The 21,704-nt window shown below is 43.2% G+C and overlaps 1 protein-coding gene across 12 annotated transcripts in view; it reads left to right on the top strand.

Moving 5' to 3' along the window:
- Positions 1–21,704, top strand: part of ENPP2 (ectonucleotide pyrophosphatase/phosphodiesterase 2) — a 636,665-nt gene that overhangs the window by 447,911 nt on the left and 167,050 nt on the right. For all 12 annotated transcript variants that reach the window (XM_069220669.1, XM_069220667.1, XM_069220665.1 and 9 more), the window contains exons 11-12: positions 8,412–8,484; positions 16,504–16,612. In XM_069220669.1, coding sequence (XP_069076770.1) covers positions 8,412–8,484; positions 16,504–16,612 — 182 coding nt within the window. The remainder of the gene's footprint in view (positions 1–8,411; positions 8,485–16,503; positions 16,613–21,704) is intronic.

Raw genomic sequence — 21,704 nt, 5'->3', positions numbered from 1 at the left:
AATGACATATCGGAAGGAGAACAAGAGGAAGGCGATCTCCCCTATAGCCATTCCGAGTGGGACGAATATATAATTCTAGCCCCACCTTCTTCTTCACCTTCAAAAGTATACTCGCCTCCAGAGGACCTCGGAGGATTCTATAATCTTATGGAAAGGGCTGCTAAATGATTTGCACTTCCCAAGCCATCCAAGCAAACTGATTGCTTTCTCTATGACTTTAAAGAGCCATTCCAAAAATCAGTATGGTCCATGCCAATAGTCAATTACATACGGGAAGAAGGTGTGAAAGTCTTGCAAAACCCAGCGACAGTCAACAGTGCTTCCACACCTAGACAAGAAATATAAAGCACCTGAAGATGCCCCAGCATGCTTGACTGGTCACCATCGCCCAGATTCGGTGGTAACACAAGCATCCCAGAGAAGATCCAAAAATCCCTCTACACCAATATCCGCACCCCCAGACAAGGAAGGAAGACGATTGGACAATATCAGCAAAAGATTCTCTTCAATGTCCAGCCTAACTGTAAGGGCAGTTAACTCCTTGCGGTTTTAGCTAGATATGACAGACAATTATGAGCTGACATCACCACAGATATTGATCAACTGCTGGAGGTCACTAAAGTGGAAGCTAAAAAGATATTACATGAAGGGGAGCGCACATCTGCAGAAATAATTGACTGTGCAATGGACATAGCCACTACTGCATTTCGTCTGCTTGCAGGGGCTGCTGTCCTCAGAAGAAAAGGTTGGCTGAAGGCCACATCATTTCGCCTGGAAGTACATTATAAAACACTAGACCTTCTGTTTGAAGGACAATCGCTTTTTGGGAAGCCTATTGATGAGGCATTACAGTCAATAAAATCTGACTCCGAGATGGCAAAATCTTTGGGAACACTGTAGTTTTGAAAGTCTTCCTTTCGTGCCAATAGTGGACGTGCAATGCCTTCATATAGGGGAGGCTATCAGTAGCTTAGATAGCCATCGTTCATGTCCACCTCCCAACAGTTTAACCTGCCATATTCCCAAAGGCAACCTCCGCAAGCGGCTTACAATAGGGCTACCCCCATAGGACTTCCAGCTCGTCCAGCTAAGGACTCTGCTCGGCGATCATGATGTATTCAGTGCTCCGGCTACCCCCAAACATCTACCTCTAAATCTAGGAAAAAAAATGATTTCTCCAGCAATAGCAAACCATAACATTGGACCAGTGTGTCTTACAACTGGTAAAGTGTGGACACATGCTGGAGTTTGTCCAAATACCTCCTCCCAAGACGTCTTCAAAGTATCTGCCCCAACTCAAGATGGAGAGCAACAAAATGCTTCTGAAGGGCTCAATAGAAAAGGTACCACCGTTACAGCGAGGAAAATGATTTTACTCCAGTTTCTTCCTTATTTGCAAGAAGTGGAAGGATTGGAGACCGATCCTCATTCTCAGAGAGTTAAACACCTATTTGAAAAAGCAATCATCCGCATGATTACTCTATAGGGCGTCCTTCTCCAGTTGAACCACGGAGAATTGGTCTACCCTAGACCTGAAGGATGCATACTTCCACATCGCAATTTATCCAGCCCACAGACTAAGCCCTAAGATTCATGGTAGCCAGAAGCCATTTTCAATTTTGAGTCCTTCCATTCAATCTAAAATCAGCTCCCAAGATACTCATAAAGTGCCAAGCAACTATTGCTGCTTTTCTCAGGAGAAGAAAGCATTGAGTCTTCCCAAACTTATAAGAATGGCTGATAAAAGCAAACACCTTCTCAGCAGCACAAAGATCAACAAAAAAGTGCATTGCCCTGCTCAGCAGCTTAGGTCTAACTATAAATTGGGAGAAGTCCAAACCACAAGCATCACGTACAATCACTTTTCTAGGGACAAACCTGAACACTCAATCCAGCATAGCTTGCCCTGCTGTAGAAAGAGAACAAAGACTAGTATTTCTGGCAAAGTCAGTGCAAAGAAAAGAATCCCTTTCAGTAAGCCTTTACAAGTCCTTATTGGGGATGATGTCTTCATGCATCCCTCTAGTTCCATTTTGTAGACTGAGTGCGCACCCTCCAGGAACAACTCGGTCTGCAGTGGGTTCAGGTCTTAGGAAGCTTCGAAGACCACAGCAAGATCACTCCGGCCATTACCAAAGCTCTGGTATTGTGGTCTCAGAAGCATCATCTTTCTAGGCCACCCATTTCATCATCAGCCAGCCCCATCAGTTATCACCGCAGACTCTTCATTAGACGGTTGGGGAGTGTTTTTGCAGGACCTGCAAATATGTGGAAAACTGCCACATCTGTTTCGAACACTGCACATCAATCTACTACAACTAAAAGCAGTACACCTAGCTCTGCATGCGTTCCTCCCTAAGATAGCCAATTCAGAAGTGGTAATGAGAACAGACAATACCACTACAATGCATTACATCAACAAACAAGGGAGTTTAAGGTCCCTTCCTCTCTCCAAGGAAGCTCAGGAGATATGGGACTGGGCCATACAGCATGGAATACTACTAACAGCACTTCATCTCCCAGGCAATCAGAACAAGATAGCAAACTCTCTCAGCAAAGTATAATCAGTCTGTCATGAAGGAAACTGGACCAGTCCATGGTCAACCACATATTTTCTCAGTGGGGAACACACAACCTTGACCTTTTCCCCAGCCGGTCAAACTCCAAATGCCAATACTACGCAAGTTACCATAACCAACGGGGATCATGGGGGAATGCAGTTTCCATAGCATGGTGCAGAATCTTTGCCTATGCTTTTCCGCCCATTCCTTTGATCCCGAGGGTCCTAACCAAAATGAAGAGGGAACCATGCACACTGATATTAATAGCCCCATACTGGCTCGCCAGCATTGGTTCACGAAGCTTCTTCTTTTCTCAGTGAAATCTCGTATCCCACTAAAAATATCTCCACATATGCTGTCAAAGAACAACAGACAAGTCTTCCATCCGAATCCTCAATCAATGCAATTATGAGCATGGCTCCTGAGCACCATAAATTGGCACATCTTTACATCCCACAGGAGTGCAGATATATACTGTCAAGTGCCAGAACAAATATTGCCTTATTTGTTGCATCTGGCACACATAGGTTTGCCCACTCCTCCATAACGGTTCACCTAGTGGCTATTTTGTCTTTTAGACGATCAGGTTATTCACCTTCGTTATGGTCCTCTTTTAGAAATCGCTTAATTAATCTGGGACTTTTCAGAGTTTTCCACCCTTCAGACCTCCTCCTCCTCCCTCCTGGAATCTCAACATTGTTCTTGTGAAACTCATGAAACAACCATTTGAGCCAATCCATTGAGCTTCTATGAAATTCCTTTCCTGGAAATTAGCTCTCCTCATTGCTCTAACGTCAGCCAGGCGAGTCAGTGAGATTCAAGCACTGTCTATACAAGATCCCTTTTTACAGATTAAGTAATGCGCACAAGCCCACGTTTAATACCAGAAGTCCCCTCGGACTTCCATTTAAACAAACCTCTAGTTTTGAAACATTCTTTCCAAATCTTACAACTGCAGCGGAGAAGGCTCTACACTTATTAGACATTAAAAGGTGCATAAAATTCTATTTGGACAGGACCAAAGCTTTTCGCAAAACCAGCCAGCTATTTGTGGCTTTCAGCACACCCAGACATGGTCAATCGCTCTCCAAACAAAGCATTGCAAGATTGATTTCTTCAGCAATAGGTTTTGGCATCAAGCAGCAGACAAGCCAATGCAAGCCTCTGTTCGTGCTCACTCAACACGTGCAGTATCCTCATCCACAGCACTGTTTGCAGGTGTGCCGCTCCATGACATTTGTAGGGCAGCAACATGGAAAAGCTGCCACACATTTACCAGACATTACTGCCTGGATTAATTTTCTCAAGGAGAAGTAGCAGTGGGACAGGCGGTCCTGATACTTCTTTTCCAGTGAAGGTGCACTATATCCCTCATCCCACCATCATAAATTCAGATATGCAAATGTCTATTTATAAAAAAAAGGAAGACCTAGGTGCAGTGTAAGTTCTCATAACAATTTTATTATCTAATGTTTAGAACACTGATATACATATATTTATTTAGACGTGAAGATTATAGGGATACGTGTTCTACAGTGTGCATAAATACTGGTTGCTATTCTGATTGAGTTACTTACGTGTAACTATAGTTCTCCAGTATTGGAATCTTTCATAGATTCACATGCGACCCGCCCTCCTCCCCAGAGAAGCTCACCTTCACCTCTCTTATTACTGTTATGTCCTCTTCGCACTTGTGCTCAGAAAATCTGAGGAACTGGAGCTTCTCTCAGGAAGGTTATAAAGGTTGGTGTCACCTGATTAGTGGACTCTTAAGTTTGGTCCTTTTTCTTAAAAAGACTCTGATAGACTGCTAAATTGAAAGGCCTAAGGGCCTTTAGGTTTAACCTATGTTATTACTACTTAATTACATTTCCGGGGACTATTATAGAACATATTTAAGTGAGTGGGAAATTATCAGAGGAGAGAAAGGAAGAAGAATGTTTAATATATTCAGGAAAGAGGATGAAGAACTAAGAAGACTGTATAGTTTATAACAAAAACAATGTATGAGCAATGGTGTAAAAAACAAAAAGCAGATGCAGAGAGCAAAGGTACCAATGCCAGTTAGAACTATCAAGTATTGTTGGAAAAAAATAATTCCAAAATTCTTCTTCAACTTTACTTGAGAAGGGGGGAATGCAGACAACCTGGATAAGAGTTCTAAAGTCACATAATGGCTGACATGAGGATGCTTTTCTTAGATGCCTTTATGGCTGGTGAGGATCAAAGACCTTAGATGGAGAACCTCGGATCCGACCATGAAGTGTGAGTGAGACACAATATCTTGAACTGTTTCCTCTTTGATGGGCACATGATGTCTACAATGACGCATGCCAAAATCATGTGAACAGTATGGTTCTGTACCCTTTGGAGTCTAAAGTGTTCTTTTATGGAAGACTGAGCTAAATGGTGCGAGTAAATTGACCATGATTGTTACTTCCAGGGCACTTCCGTGACTAAGATTTCACAAAAGCTGCACCCTGCATAGCTGTATTAATTAACTGTACAAATGGAATTAAGGACTGGTCCCTGTTAAATACTAGGCCTGAGGTGTGTGCATTTGGCGTGGTATAGCAGAGGGCTTTAGGGAGTCAGGCCTGCATAAGAGGGGGTGGATGCCTTCAAAATCCATGCACAATCTCCTTGTTGTCACCAAGGGTGTCAATAGTAAATCTAGTAACTGTTAAGGTTTGTGGAGGTTATGTGAAGAAATAAAGTAGCTTCATATGGACAACTGTAGAAAAATGTTTAGAAATCTTTTGTAAGCTGTTAGACCTTAAAGGAACCTGGACTTCCATTGTTCAAGCACCTTTTGTAGCAGCTCTCCTCTGCCCGTCTTGTACAACGCGCAACACTAGTCTCCTGTGGTTTAGAAATAGCATAACTTTAGCCCGATCATGAGAATCTCCAACGGCTGTTGCACAATTCCTTTTCCTTGAACATGTCTCCACTACATTCATCCAGTTTGCCTCACATGTGGAATTCCTAATTTCACATCCTCTTGATGTAACCCTTCACTTACACATTGGTGGTTCATCTTGATGATTCGTATACCTTTGGCTAATCTTTGGCTGATTGTAGTACTCAGTGCTTTAACCTGGGTAGTGAGGGTTGAAACTGCCCCTAATGAGGTGCATTCTCAATAAACCTGGTTTAAACCTGGTGGGCTACCACCTCTCTTTTGAGAACCCAGATGGTTCTGACAGATGAATAATACAGTTTTCGGTTTATTCTTACAGATGCATCTTAATGATATGCTCAACTGAGCATGTCCCCAGAATGCTCAGCACTCGTAGATTCAAGTTGTATTTAGCATTCAAACTTTCACACCTCGCTGATCCACCTCCTGTCACTGGGCTGCTGTCCAGGCTGTTGTACATAGTTTTCTAAATAGCTGCCCTAGGTGCACTTAAGAATCCACTGTCTGACTAGTCTAGAAAATACCTGTGAATCTTGCCTGTCAGATGTATGCCAAACCGTGGATTTTTTTTTTCAGAGGAGTATACACTGGTACAGAATTGACAATGGTGGTCAATGTAGAAAAGGTTGTATATAAAGCACCACACCTTATGCATATGATCTGATATGTGCAACGTAATGTTTTCAAGAAAATTATCTAACTCCTTCTCTCCTTTCGCTCGCAGCTTGTTGCTTTCCTTACGTTCAAGCATCCCCTACTCACTTATTCACTGGAACACTTCAGTTGTGTATCGTATCCTTTAACATCTTCCTCAGCCCCTGGGTGCTTGTTGGCAGAACATTTAGAGCTACTTTAAATGCTGACAACACACAGAATGTGATGGTGTATAAACCACAAAACGTCTGTTATGAAACATAATCCCTAACCTCACTCCAAGAAATAGTGCATGAACAGTAAACTTTAATTAAATCGTGACAATTCCATCAGAAGGACACCTTGTTCCTCAACATTAGACATGCCACTGCAACATCCTTACAAGACACCTCTACTCCACCATCTAGCTAACTACAGTGAATATTAGTTTTGAAGGCTGTTACATCACAACTAATCTGGAAAATTATAATGCCTGAGAACTGTGGTTATACTGAACCGCTTACAAACTCTGCTTTCAAAACAGGACTACTCTATCATTATTATGGTATTTATTTTTTGGAATTTTGTTAAGCGCGTCCGTGTTTTTTCTTATGGACACATTGCAACTATGAAATAAATGAGGGGTTCAGATGACTGCTACCGAATGGGTGGAATCGCCCAAACTGAGATTTGAGTTGTTAAACTCTGGGGAGAAGAAACCCAGCAGACCAAACAGACTCTGAGCTGAGGGAAGGCGGTGGTGTGGCACCATGGAACTGTTTAGGACACTTCCTTTAACAAGGATATGTTTTCATTCTGATTGAAACCCACAGTGGTCAGTACTGTGAGATCAGGATTCGGGGTTTTCTCGAGTTGTGCTTCCAGCACTTTAATGGCTTTCATTCATTTTGGCTTCCATTGGAGATTCGATTGGCTGATTGATTGATGTGGAAGTTAATAGGTTTCAGGTTCTTCGTTGCATATAGTGGTATGCAGACTACTGGAGTTATGGTAGGCCCGAACCCCTGTTTGCTTTAAACATAAAGAAGATGACCGTTAACTGAGTTGCCAGCTCTAGTAGTAGCCAGTGTCATTGTGGTGCCTTTCCTTACAACATCTCTGTTGTCCAAGAAGAGCCAGACTGTTGCTCTTGTTGGTTCCACCCAATGACTAGATTGCAGGAAGGGTGGGACCTATCCAGTCATATTGATCAGCAAGTTAGTATTTCTAGCCACTCTGTTTGTGTAGCATGAAAAGTTACGTTTGCCGATAAACAACATGCCTTGGATTTTAACTGTTATTGATGGTGCTTTTCCTGTGATCTGGGACCAATGTTATAGAATCACAGTATTGTTTGTGCCACTCGTTAACAGCATTTTTGTTATTTATCCATATACATTGGAAGTTCTCCTTCTACTAAAAATAAATGAACCTCGGGCAGCTGGTGAAGCTGATGTAGTGCTTGGTGACCCATAGCCCAGACTTATGTATATCATTGGTTTCTGTTAGGAAATAAAGTTAATGTTGTGAGATCAGATACCCCTGTAGTTTTATGTAAATGCTGTCCAGTGGCAGGTTTAGTGAAGAGCTTCTACGAACCCCAGGTAGCACTCGTTATCACAGACATCGAGGAGCCAATCTAATTGCTGGCCTGCAGATCCATTTAAATGACTGCCTCTTGACTCCCCTTATTATTGAATACAGCATCAGAGTATCTTTTGGCCCACTTTATTGCATACTGCACATTGGTTAGCAGTCTTCAAGTGATTGAAGGAAGTTGTTTCAAAGACTGGGCTGTACACTGAAAATTGTCGATAAGGTGGTGTGCTTCATTGTATTCCTGAAGTTGACTTGTGATCTTACCCTTGAAGGTCTTTCCTAGCCTAGACAGGGTGCGGTGCAAGTAGAGGACATTTACAGCTGGGTTATTATATTTGTATTTTGCTTTTCCAGTTTATGCCCAGAACGGTGTAGAACATTCCAAAAGTTGTTTATTGTAAATATATTTTCAGTGTACTTGCAAATGTCCAGTGAAGGATGATGGAGATAAATTTCTATACAGTATCAAGATTAGAAAATATGACATGGGGCAAAAGCCTCCAATCTTACTTTTGAATTGAATGTTGGTTCATTTGTATTCATTCAGTCTTTGTACTATACTTAACTTTGATTTCTAGCAGAAATTTGTATTATTTTTTTTTATACCATTAGTTCAGAATATCAAATGGATATCCTTTGCTTTGACTGATTTGAACACTTTGCAAGAAATTCAGTCTATAAAAAATCTTCTGTTGCAGGCCTTATGTTTATGCCTTTTACTCTGAAGAGACCGATGCTGCAGGTCATCGGCATGGTCCTTTCAATCCAGAGGTAAGAAGACTTCTTCACTACATGAAAACGTTAACTTTAGACTTAAGAACCAAAGCATAGGTTACAAATCCTGCTTGAATGTTATGGCAAAGCAGATGCTTATTGAGCCAAAGGAAAAGTATCTTGTTTCTCCTATATGGCTTTAATGGTGCATAGCAGACTGCCTTGAAATAAAAATTTCTGATTGATGGGCTTGTGATCACTGTTTATGGGTGGAGTTATCTTACACTAAGAAACTAACTGCTGCATATGAAAAAGTACTCCTTGTGAAATTTTGTAACCATTTTTAAATTGCAAAAATATAATTAGTTTCTATGATGGTTTGTTAAAACTACTTGTATTAAATTTCGTGTTCATGGTGCATGGACGGTGGTATTTGCAACCTTGTTCGAAGATCACTAACAGCTCTACTTTACTCCCTCTAATTTATGACCATCATACGGAATGTTTTTTAGTTTGTGCTTTAAAATGCACATGTACATATACCCTGTCCACATAGGCTATATCCAGTATGAGGACTAAGAAGATCTTTCAGACCACGCAGTTAGCAATGTCGGTATGTCTTGTGGCTTCTTTTTAAGTTAATTAACTGAAATAAAGCAGATGTGCATGTAGGGTAAATTTCTTTAAATATTGTACTTGCAACAGCTGGAAATCGATTGTTAATAGACTGCCCTGGCCATAGACCTTCTACTGACCATTAAATTGAGGCTTACTCTCGTGTAGCAGAGACTTTCATTATTGGGGTGTGTTCAGTCCAGCGTAATTACCTAAGGTTGAGATTAATTTATGCACTCCATCTAGCTCTTTTTTGTATACTTCAGTGCGACGCCCTAAGTGGGACTGGTATGCCCAGATGTCAGTCCTGTGCTCACTATGTCATAGGAACCAACCTCTACTTTGCTGATGAGCCTTAACTAGGGCGAAGATGGTCCTGCGTTGCTTGCATTCTGGTTCAGAGAGGTCCTGGCCTTGCAGTTTGGCCCAGACTATTCCCATTGGAGCTGGATCAGTACTTATTTGCATATGGCTGGGTCTGTATTGAGGGGGAATGGTGTGCAAAATAATGATGGACTGGGATGAGTAGCTGAGAATAATTAAAGAATTCCAGTTATCACCTTTATGTATATGTAACATAGATATACAGCAGCAGATGCATAGTTGCTTTCTCTCTATTACTGACTATGCATCAGCTGTCTGATCAGGAAGTCAGGCAGCTTATGAGGGGTGAATCTATGTGGGTAATGTACTTTTGGAGCCAACCAGTGACAGAGTTTAGTATTTTCACCCCTCATTTGCATGAGCCATTTCATGTCATGGTCCTGTGGTCTCTCTGAACTAGGAAGTGAGTCCCAAACAGGTATGGTCTCTGCTTTTTCAGTGCCCAGACCACAGTAAATGCTTCTCTTTCAGTGTCACTCCACCTCTGTTACTGTGGAAGTAGCCTGTTAATGAAGGCTACTGGTTGGTCTAGGCCCTCCTCATTCAGCTGTGCTAAGACTGCCCCTAGGCCATGCGCTGAAGTGTCTGTCTGCACGATTCATTGTTTGGAGTAATCAGTGGCCCTGAGCACAGGTGCTGTGCACATGGCTTCCTTGAGAGAATCGAAGGTTTTCTGACAAGCCTCTGTTTAGATCACCAGCCTGGACTGCTTCTTTGAAGTCAGCCCAGTTAAGGGGGCAACAGTGGTGCCATAGCCCTTAACAAATCTTCAGTAGTAGCCAGTGAGGCTTAGGGAGGTTCTCACTTCGATTTGGGGTTTAGGTGGTTGCCAGGCCATGAGGGTTTCAATCTTGGCCTGGAGGGACTGCACCTTGCTACCACCTACCAGGTGTCCTAAATACTCCACAGAACTCTGCCCAGTCTGGCACTTGCTGGCCTTAATTGACAGGCCTGCATGCTGCAGAGCCTGAAGCACCTCTTGGAGGTGGTGCTGGTGTTCCTCCTAGCTGGCACTGTAGACAGCAGTGTTGTCTAAATAGGTGGCACAGAAAGCCTCCTTGCCAGCCTGGACCCTGTTAACCAACTGTTGGAAGGTAGCAAGGGCATTCTTCAAGCCAAAAGGCATCACACAGAATTGGTAATGGCTCATAGTCAAGTGGCAGAAGTCTAGCCTATTCCCTGCGGTAGCTGACAGGGCGACCCCTCCAGACATCGGTACTCTGCAGTGGGAGCCGCACTGCCTGGCTTATCTAGGAGTGTATATCTACTACGACCGGGCAGACCTTATGGAGGGGAATGTACGGCAGGCATTACAGGGCCTGCGCAGTGGCATGACATTCTGGGGATCCTTAGCTCTCTCAGTAGCAGGATGCGGAGCCCTGTTAAACATGATTGCTTTGCCTCACCTCCTTTACTTTTTTTATCACACTTCCGCTGTGGATCGCAGAAGCATTCTTCAGGGAGCTAACTTCACTGATTGTTGACTTTTTATGGGGGATGGGCAGAAGGATGGTGACCTCTGCAATGCTCCTGAGGCCTACAGCAGATGGAGGCATGGCCATTCCTGGCTTTGAAGCCTACTACCCAGCGGGCCAGCTGAAATGCCTGACAAGGTGGATAGCGGGCCGCACGATGCCGTACAGAGAGGCAGCACCATTCACTCTGGACCTTCGAAAATTGGCTAGAACGTCCTTCACCTTGGCCATCCATCTGATCCTGGTTCCACTGAATTACAGGTATTGCACCACTGCTGGCAGCGTTATATCCGCTGGTCGGGCTGTTCCATGCCCTATGCACCTGAGACCACATTGCAGTTTCAGATGGAGCTCCCCCACAAAGGTGATCGCAGGGGCCTCTCCCACTGGGTGGAGGCCGGGGTGACCTCCAGGGGGGGGCTTTATTCCAAGCGGATGCCTTCCTACCGTTTGAGGACTTCTGCACTTGCTATGACTTACCTCAAGGGCAATTTCTCCTTCACAGGGCACTCACGGAGGCGGTTACTAGACACTGGTATCACAGGCTAGCAGAGCCCCCCTGACCCCCCCAAGTCTAGTGTCTGTCAATACCTAACAAGTGCCACAGGCGCACATAAAGCAGTAACGTATCTCTACAGGAGGATTCGGGCAGACCTCACCTTAACCCTTACGGCCCTCATACAAAAGTGGAAGGATGACCTGAGCATGCCAATAACCGATGTTAATTGAGGGAGAGATACTAGTCAGAGTACCTAAAGTGTTTAGAAACGCAAGGTTCACGCTTGTCAACTTCTGTGTATTACATAAGTCTTATCTGATGCCCAGTAGACTTTCGCGGCATTTTGGCCTGATGGAAATCAGGTGCTCAAGCTGTGGCGAAGAAGCAGCAGAATTATTTCATATGTTTTGGGCCTGCCCGGTCCTGGCGGACGTCTGGGAGTTTGACTAGTACACTTGACCGTGAGGTCCTCTGTGACCCTAAGCACTGCTTACCCAGTGGATACCCCCACACAACCAGATTTCAGGTGTTCAACCAATTTTAAGTCTTGGCACTTCTCCTAGCTAAACGGGGGAAAGCAAGGCATCAAGGGGTTCTCAAGGCACAATCTGGAAGTGTGAACTGTTGAAATGGGCAGGGGCGGAAGGGATGGTGAGGATTCAGGAGGCTTAGCGAGACCTGAGCTCCATCTAAGGGGCGCAGGCCTGGGGCACCCTGGTGTTCTCATTGGAGAATCTAGAAGAACCACAACCTGCTGAAGCACCCTCTCCGTGGAGCATAGGGGGTGCTGGTTATGAAATATAGCATGGATGTGCACTTTCCCTCCCTCTGACATGCATACTCCTTGGGAGGACTTCAGAGATGGGGATGCAGGACCTCCCTGGGGAACCTAAGAGCAGCGGATATTCATTATATTAAAGGGTTCTTGTTCGGCACGGGGGCAGGGACACGGATAAGCATACTAGCCAGGAATGAGCCAGCCTTGAGGAAACTTGGGCTGCGGCAACATGTCGTCATAGCAACCATATGGACAACGGTAGTACTGAAATAGTGTGAAACTATTGGATTTAAATGGTTTTGTATATTAACATTCTAGGACACCACCATTGTTAAGATGACAACCCCATAAATACTAATGTCATCTGGCTGGGGATACCGGCATGTTCTATGTATGCATGTTAACCTTCAATAAAATGTATTTTTTTTTAAACAAATACTCCTAATCTGGTTCTGAGTATGTCTGGGATGTTGGCGAGTAGGAGCCCTGCGGAGCGGAGGTGTCTGGATAATTGGTTGGAAGGAGATGCAGCTGTTCAGGTATGTGGGGCCTGAGTTGTGGAGTGCTTTGAATGTATGTGTGAGGAGTTTGAATTGAGTGCTTTTGTGTATTGCAAGTCGGCATAGTTTCCTGATGTGTGGTCTAACCTGAGTTCTGTGTGGGAGGTTGAGGATGCGTCTGACTGTTGAGTTCTTGATGGTCTTCAGTCTTTTAGTGAGTTGCTTGGTAATCCTGGCATAGAGGATGTTCCCATAATACAACTTGCTGGTGACTAGGGCATGAATGACAGCTTTTCTTATGTTGCTTGGCTGCCATCTGTAGATCTTCCTCAGCATTTTCTGGGAGTGGAAGCAGGATGGAATGACGGTGTTGACTTGTGCAGTCATATCCAGTTTGCTGTTGGTTATTCTGAGGTTTCTGGAGAGAGTTCTGGGTGTGTGTCAGAGTTCAGCCGGCCACCAGTTGAAGTTGCAGGGTGAGGTGTTCTTGCTGAAGATCACTTCTGCCTTGTCCATGTTGAGCTTGAGGCAAATGGCTTTCATCTGGTTACTGACTTTGGTCATGCAGGAGTTGAACTTGGTTTTTGTATTGGGGGGGGGGGGCTATATCCGAGAGCGAAAATGAGTTGTGTCTCATTTGAGTAGGAGAAGGTGTTGATGTCCTGTGTGTAGATGACATTTGCCAGAGGGATCATGTATGGGTTAAAGAGGGTGCGGCTGAAAGATGAACCTTGAGGGACTCTGCAGATGAGTTTCCGGACTTCCAAGACCCAGGCTGAGATCTTGTGTTCTATCCATTAAGAAGGAGCATCTTCAGCGGAACGCTGGTCCATGGATGCCAATCTCTTGCATAAGTCTGATGAGGATAGGATATGAGACCATGTCAAATGCTACAGAGTGCTCCAGGAGAATGAGGGCTTCTGTTGGTCTTCTATCAAGGATCATACAGATGTAGTCTGTGATGGCAATGCGTGCTGTTTCTTTATTGTAATTGGGCCTGAATCCAGACTGGGTGGCATTGAGGAGCAGCTGGTGGTCGGTGAGGTGTCTGTTGATTAGTCTCTGTAAGACCTTTGACGGCTATGGTATAAGGGAAATGAGTCTGTAGTTGGAAAGCGTGGCTGGGTCAGTGGATGTTTTCTTAAGCAGGGGCATGATGATGGGATGACTGTTTCCTGGTGCTGTGAATGTGGCTTAGTCGATGAAGGCATTGAGGATGGGTGTTTTTGCTTTACTGATTGGTATAAGTACTTTGGTGAAGGCGTGATAGGTGCAAGGGTCAGATGGAGCCCCGGAGTGGATTCTCTTCATGTAACCGGAATTGTGATGGTGGCAATGGCAAGCCACAATGTCAGGGTTCGTTCATTAGTCATGATGGGAAGTTGAGTTGCAGCGGAAACAGGGTCCGGTCAAAGGTCACAAATGCTGTATATGAAGGTGATTTTGTAACAGAGTAATTCTGAGAGCTTGTTGCTAAGGTCTTGTGAGAGGGTATTGTTGCTGGTGGCATGTAGAAGTCCTTGAGGATGGTGAAGATTTCCTTGATTCCATTATTGCTGGAGTCTGTGATCTGCAAGAGCTGCATGCTTGGTTTTCCGTATCTGCTGGTTGTAGGATCTTAGGGCTGATTTGAAGATGTCTTTATCTGTTGTGCCTTGACTTGTTCTCCATTTGCCCTCCAGTTGCTTGCTATGCAGCTTCTTCAGCCTGAGTTCCTCTGTGTAACCCGTGACTTGTGATCGGGCTCTTGCCTTTGGGTTGTGCTTGAGGGGAGCCAAGGCGTCACTGCATACTGTGATCTAGCTATTGAAGATTTTGATGGTTTTTAGCAAGTTGCTGGTGTGCTTGGGCCAGTGCACGGAGAGCTCAGATGCCCACTTCTCTTCTGAGATGCTTTTCTAGCTCCAGGGGGCTGTTCCTGTGGTAGGAGGCCTGTGATGGTGTGGGATGGGTATACTGGAACTGACGAGGGTGTGATCTGTCCAGATCATAATTGCAGCTTATCGACTGTGGTGTTGCTGATTGAGGAGAAAATTGGGTACAATAGATGTCCGGGGCGTGGGAAGGGTATTTTGCTAACTTGCTAGGTGAGGCCAAAGTTTTGTGGTTTTTCAAAAGGGAAGTAGTTTGAATCACTGCAGGCTTCTAGGTGAAAGTTAGGGTCTCAGGATAGGTTGAAGGTGTTGGCTGCTTTGATGATGATGGGTGCGACAAAATCCGTGATGTTGATGGCAAAATTGGTGTGGGGTCTAGGTAGTCTGTATACAAAGGTTCCTCCCAGGGAAATGTTTAGGTGGTGCAGCTGATGGTATCTTTGACTATGATGGCATCTCCACTTTAGGGCTTGCACTGATGATCTTGCCTGATGACCTTGTAGCCAGCGGGGATGGCTATAGCGACGTCTGGTTTGCCATCTTTCAGTGAGAAAGAGCAGGTCTGGAGCATGGTTGTGCAGTAGGCCCTATATCCCTGAGGCATGTTTGGTGAACAAGCAGGTGTTAAAGAGCATGCATTCAAGTGTGGTGTGTTTGGTCTGTGTGAGCGAGTGGGGTGCTGGATGCTGTTGGTGTGTGAGTGGTGGGTGTGGGTATGGGAGAGTGCATGAGAACTTGCAGGAGACACAAGTGAATGTTCCTTCCGAGTTCTGTAGTGTGATATGGTAACAGTGCAGCGGGATGCAGCCAGGGTTAAGAGCAAGGAGGAGCACAGCAGGGTACTGGAGGATAGGGAGGATAACTGGGGTTCCTGACACTGGGTGCGGTCTAAGCGTCGACGGGTGTGAACATGCTTACCTTTGGCATGCCTTTTGTACGACCACTGCATGTCCGCACTGCAGCTGCCATTAAATAGGTCCTGGGAAGGAGGTGGAGTGCATGGTACGGTGGGCAGGAAACCAGTGAATTCACATCTTGTGTAGATGGATGATGGCAAAAATTATTCAAATATAACTTGGAAAATATGAGCTTTTAAATGTCATTTGAAAGATGAAAGGGAAACTTTGTCCCTAAATCAACAGATAGAAGTTTCTAGAAAGCAATTATGGTTCCTAAAATTTGATTTTGAGTTTAGGTAGTTCTCCGTTTTGGTATATTTACATCCTTTTACTCCACCAAAAATTGTGAGTATACTAGCCAAATGTGTATACTTTTTCAGATGTGTGATTTATAGACTAGCCAATCACTTTCAAATTTAACCGACTTGAGTTGGAAAACTTTTTTGCTGATGACCTTGTGTGTAGTTGACGAGGCTTTAGACAAAATTGTTTTGCCCACAAGATAATCAACAGAGGAACTGTCATTCTTAAATGTGTCGGGTACAGCACATGATTAATTTTCTTGCTAGAGTGAAGGGGAGTTGGTGACTTCTTCCATTGTGCATGTACTGAAAATAGTCATAGAGAACAATTCAAAGTAAAGTCTAAGTATCTGTAGTACAAACAGATGTATTTTATTCTGAGTTCCTCAAGGGCTTCCGCTTCAAATGTGTATTCATTTTAATAGCAATCAAAAACATGTCCAGTTTTATGAGGCTTGAGCATCAGAAGGTTGTCGGCCATCCAACCTTGGAGTTTGGTGAGGCCACTACAGAATGGAAGCATGTCATTTATAGAGGAAGTCTTTAAGATTTTTGAATTATTTTTTCTATTATATGTAAATGCTTCTCCTATACTGAGAGACTGGTGCCATTTATAATATATCTGAATGTAGAGAAATTATTAACTTGTTGTTCAAGTGTTCTGCTTACAGTGAAACTAATCTCACTAGGACTACAAGAAAACTTGTGGATAATTGAATGTCCTGCCTTTTCTGTTCCATTTATCTGCAGATGAGCACTCATTTGAAGGAGGTTGATAGAATTGTAGGTCAATTAATGGATGGCCTGAAACAGCTAAAGCTGCACCGATGTGTCAATGTTATCTTTGTTGGTGATCATGGTAAGATATATATATAACTTTCACCCATACCTCACCATACTACTTGTTAAAGTCATAATGTTGATTTTGAAATATTCTTGAGTTGCTTACATGTGTCATTATATTACAAATAGGCATTGTTCAGAGAATTATAATTCTAAACTAACAATATTGAGTCCTAAAAAAGTTGCACAGTAATGGATGATTTTTATTTAGCTTACATTTTCTTTTTGTTAGCCATGGTCCTAAAGTATGCCAGGTGCTACATACTTATTTTCATTTTATAGTGTTTTTGAAAAATATCACAAAGAAGTGTTAATAATATGTTATTTTTTTTAACTTGCGGCAAGAAGGTAGATAACGATTGGAACAAATGTATCCACTAAAAATTAAATGGAGATTCAGAAAAAACAGCTGCACAGCCAAACAGCAATACCTCCTTTTCCCCCTCTGCTGTCCTCGTGCTCTTCATCTCTTTTCTCCTGTACATTCTGTTGCTAATCCTCTTCCTTTAATTTGGCCTGCCCCTTTCTTCCCCTGCTCCTCCACCTCCAGGTTCTTCTATTGCTCCTCCACTTCATCTGCATCCTCCACTCCCCCCTCTTCGTCTGTGTTTCATGTAACCTTCAAGTATCTTAGGGAAATTGTACCTCTTCCTCACTCTGAGTGGTGTATCTCTATCTGTAACAAGAGCTCAGCAGCACTCTGTTTACCGATCATTTGTCTCAAGGGAGAATCCAGATATTCTTTTACAACAATTGTAAATTACATCTTTGCCATTTCCATATGGAGGTACTAGATTCCTATTTATCTAATTTGTCATGTAATTCTTGGTAGCTAGACCCAGTGGGACCCTCCTATGGTTCGAGCACATTTTATAAAGTTACTAAGAAAGCTCAAGAACCTCTGAAAAGCTTGTTGCTATTGTATCATTAAAATGAGGGACAGGCCGTGGGGGAATGCAGTATTATTTTTGTTGTACTGTAATAGTGTCAGACTCGTTGCACGAAAGTGATTAAAGAGTGAAAAAAAATATTTTTTACCAAGAAATATGAAGTGATTCAAAATGAGTTCCCCCAAACTGTGATTGTGATACTTATATGTGCACACCAGAATGTATCCTAAGATTAAGTGCTGAAATGAATCACATGCTCTTTGATTATTTATTGTTTGAACACAATAATAAATACAGAAAACACATATAGCTTGTAACCAAACCATGGTTCCAAATTAACACACAAATATGGTAGCCTCACTCACAACATTTATTATAAGTGGAACTACAACATTGTTCACACAGATTGTAAATTGGTTTATGTGCTGAAGAAAGCAAATATATGGTGTTGACTAGGTATTTACTTACGTTTAGTCTGGAGGGAAACATAGTTATCTTTAGCCTGTGTGCTCCCATCAGCTAGCCCACTGACTACTTATGCAGCTGTTGGTTGAACACTTGGAAATGGGTAACACTGAAAGGTTTGGTTTGTATTGTTGCTTTTGCTTGGTATTTGGTTGACTCCGTTTGCTCCGTTTGTAAGCTATATTCAGCATATACATAAATAGCCATAAAAGTACATAAATATATCGTTCTAAACAAGCCTGGTCGCAATATCAACATTCATAAAAAAATAAACACAGAAAATGTCACATGCAGTTTCTCATATCTAATCTATACATATTTAAAAAGTAACACTTTTCCTTACCTTGATAGCATTTAAAATATAAAGCGCCACATTATAAGACGGTGAGGGTTATTTACATCAGATAAAAATTTCATTGTGGCCTGATGTGTTCTTATGTTTTGGGAAATAAAAAAAGATTTAAGATAAAAGATCCTAAGTTGCACATAAAATTTGTAGAACAGCCTAAATTGCAAGGTGCTCTTTTTACTGGACCCATCACAGGAACGACGAGTCATTTCAGCTGGACAAGACCTTATTTTAGGGAACGCCACTAGGTGATGCACCATTCCCAGTCTAAATCTTATCAAGCCAAATCGATGCTCCATATTCGTGATGCATGATAGGTAACCTTTGCATCTTTCCTCAAGAGAAAGGGATATATATATATATATATACACACACACACACCAAATGTAGATTTCATCATTTCAGCAGCTCTCCTGTTGTCCTACCTATGTTGCAGGAGAGTTTCCTTAATTATTTAGTGTCAGCACTCGTTCAGGATCCAGTTTTTAGATCTATTGAACAGGGTATTAAACCCTTCGCTGCCAGGCCTTTTCCCCTCCTGTGCGGAGCCTTTTGTTTGGCTATCTGGGGCAGTTTGCGCTTAGGCCCTCATAACTTTTTGTCCACATAAGCTATCCACACCAAATTTGCGTCCGTGTTTTTCCAACATCCTAGGGATTCCAGGGGTACCCAGAGTTTGTGGGTTCTCTGAAGGAGACCAAGAAATTAGCCAAAATACGGAAAAAATTGCGTTTGAAAACAAAAATAGGAAAAAAGGGCTGCCAAAGAAGGCTTGTGGTTTTTTCCTGAAAATGACATCAACAAAGGGCTTGGGGTGCTAAAATCACCATCTTCCCAGCTTTCAGGAACAGGCAGACTTGAATCAGATAACCACATTTTTCAACACGATTTTGGCATTTTACTGGGACATACCCCATTGTTACTATTTTTTGTGCTTTGAGCCTCCTTCCAGTTAGTGACAGAAATGGGTGTGAAATCAATGCTGGATCCCAGAAAGCTAAACATTTCTGAAAAGTAGACAAAATTGTGAATTCAGCAAGGGGTAGTTTGTATAGATCCCATAAGGTTTTCCTGCAGAACATAACAGCTGAAATAACACAAATAATGAAATTGAGGTAAAAAAAAAACAGCCATCTTTCTCCACGTTTTACTCTGTAACGTTTTATTGCAATGTCATATTTTCAAAAGCAATAAACTGTTATGTCTGCTGGACTCTTCTGGTTTCGGGGATATATAGGGCTTGTAGGTTCATCAAGAACCCTAGATACCCAGAGCCAATAAAGGAGATGCACCTTGCAACGGGTTTTCATTGTATAGCGGTCATACAGCAATTAATTTGGTGAAATATAAAAAGTGAGATATAGGATCAAGAAAACCTTTGTATTTCCAAAACGGGCACAAGATCTGGTGTTGAGAAGCAGTGTTTAGTTGCACATCTCTGAATTCCGGGGTGCACATACTAGCATGTGAATTACAGGGCATTTCTAAAGTCAACGTCTTTTTTTTTTCCACACTGTCTTACTCTTGGAAGGGAAAAATGTAGAGAAAGACAAGAGCAATAAGACTTGTTTTGCTATTCTGTGTCCCCCAAGTCTCCCAATAAAAATGGTACCCCACTTGCGTGACAGGAAACTCGACATGGACACATCACATTTTTACATTGAAATCTGACGTGTTTTTGCAAAGTTCCTAGCTGTAGATTTTGGCCTCTAGCTCAGCCAGCACATAGAGAAACTTACCAAACCTGCGCATTTTTGAAAACTGGACACCTAGGGGAATCCAATATGGGGGTGACATGTGGGGCTCTTACCAGGATCTGCTACCCAGAATCCTTTGCAAACCTCAAAATTTGGGGTTAAAAACACTTTTTCCTCACATTTCAGTGACAGAAAGTTCTGGAATCTGGAGAGGAGCCACAAATTTCCTTCCACCCAGCGTTCCCCCAAGTCTCCAGATACTTCACTTTTGTGGGTAGGCCTACTGCCCACGAAAGGAAATGCCCTTAAACACTATCTGGACACATCAAAATGATCAAATACAAAACGTCCTGTTTTTTCAAGGGGGGGGCACCTGCGTTTTTGGTCCTGGGGTCAGTAGCCATCTAGGGAAACCTACCAAACCCAGACATTTCTGAAAACTAGACACCGAGGGAGTCAAGGGAGGTGTGACTTGCGTGGATCCCCCAATGTTTTCTTACGAAGAATCCTCAGCAACCCTCAATTTTACCTAAAAAATAAATCAATAAAAATAAATAAATCGCATTTTCCCCACATTTCTGTGTGGGATCACCGCACCGGGACAGATTTCCTACCACCCAACGTTCTCCTCAGTCTCCCGGTAAAAATTATACCTCACTTGTATAGGTGGGCCAAGTGTTTGTGACAGGGAAGAGCCAAAAACAAATTGAGGGGAAACCAAAGCAGATCCAAAGGGGCAGCTTTAAAAAAAACATTTTTAGCCTGTCAAGTGGGGCAGAATTTTTATCGGTATAGATGAGACAATGCTGAGTCGTAGGAATTTTGTGGATTCCTGCAGATTCTGGAAGGTTCCATCACAAAAATGTGGGAAAAATGTGTGATTTCCTGCAAAGTTGGAGGTTTGCAGGGCATTGTGGGTAAGAAAATGGTGCGGGGTGCATATGAAGCTCACCACCCTGGAATCACCCAGATGTTTAGTTTTCAGATGTGTCTAGGTCTTGTGGATTTTTCTAAATGGCAGCATCCCAAAGTCCATAAAGTGCAGCCGTCATCATTCCAAGTGGGACAAGTTTGAGAGTTAGCCAAGCTCTCATGGCCCAAATGTAAAACCAAAACCCAAAATAACGAAATGTCCTCTTTCTTGCCGTGGTATAAGATGTTTTAGTATGCAGTGGGAGAGCTGAAAGACTGTTACCCCTTCAGTTGTGGTGTGGGCATAACCAGTCCCATACTGGTTGGTAGCCACCACCCCACATTTTTTTTTTATTCCCTTGCATCTAGTAGACTTTCTGCCCCCCCCGCCTCCAGGTGTGGATTGGGGTAATTGCCCCATCTAGCCACTGGTGGGCAGAACAACTTTGGCCCCATTTATTTGGGGTGGGGGTATGGCCATACCCCCACCCTCTTATTTTGAAAAAAAAATCTTCCCTGGTCTCTGGTGGGCTTTCTGCCTCCCCTTGGGGGCAGATGGGCCTTCCAAAAATAGACCAATCTGCCCCCAAGGGGGTCTATATGGCCAACAGTAATGTGCCCCCATGGGGTCCCCCGGGATGGTTATATAGATTTAAATGGTATTTGCCCTGATGAAGGTGAGTGTCCCTTTGTGGCCACTACTCATCGAAACGCCCGTCGGCACTACAGACCTGGAGTAAGACGGTCTCCTTATTCCATTTATGCTTTGGGAATTGTGACCTATTGAGGATAAAA

Source organism: Pleurodeles waltl, chromosome 2_2 (assembly GCF_031143425.1).
Source record: "Pleurodeles waltl isolate 20211129_DDA chromosome 2_2, aPleWal1.hap1.20221129, whole genome shotgun sequence".
Taxonomy (NCBI): domain Eukaryota; kingdom Metazoa; phylum Chordata; class Amphibia; order Caudata; family Salamandridae; genus Pleurodeles; species Pleurodeles waltl.
Note: the sequence above shows the minus strand (reverse complement) of the source record. Positions and strands in the feature narration are given on the sequence as shown.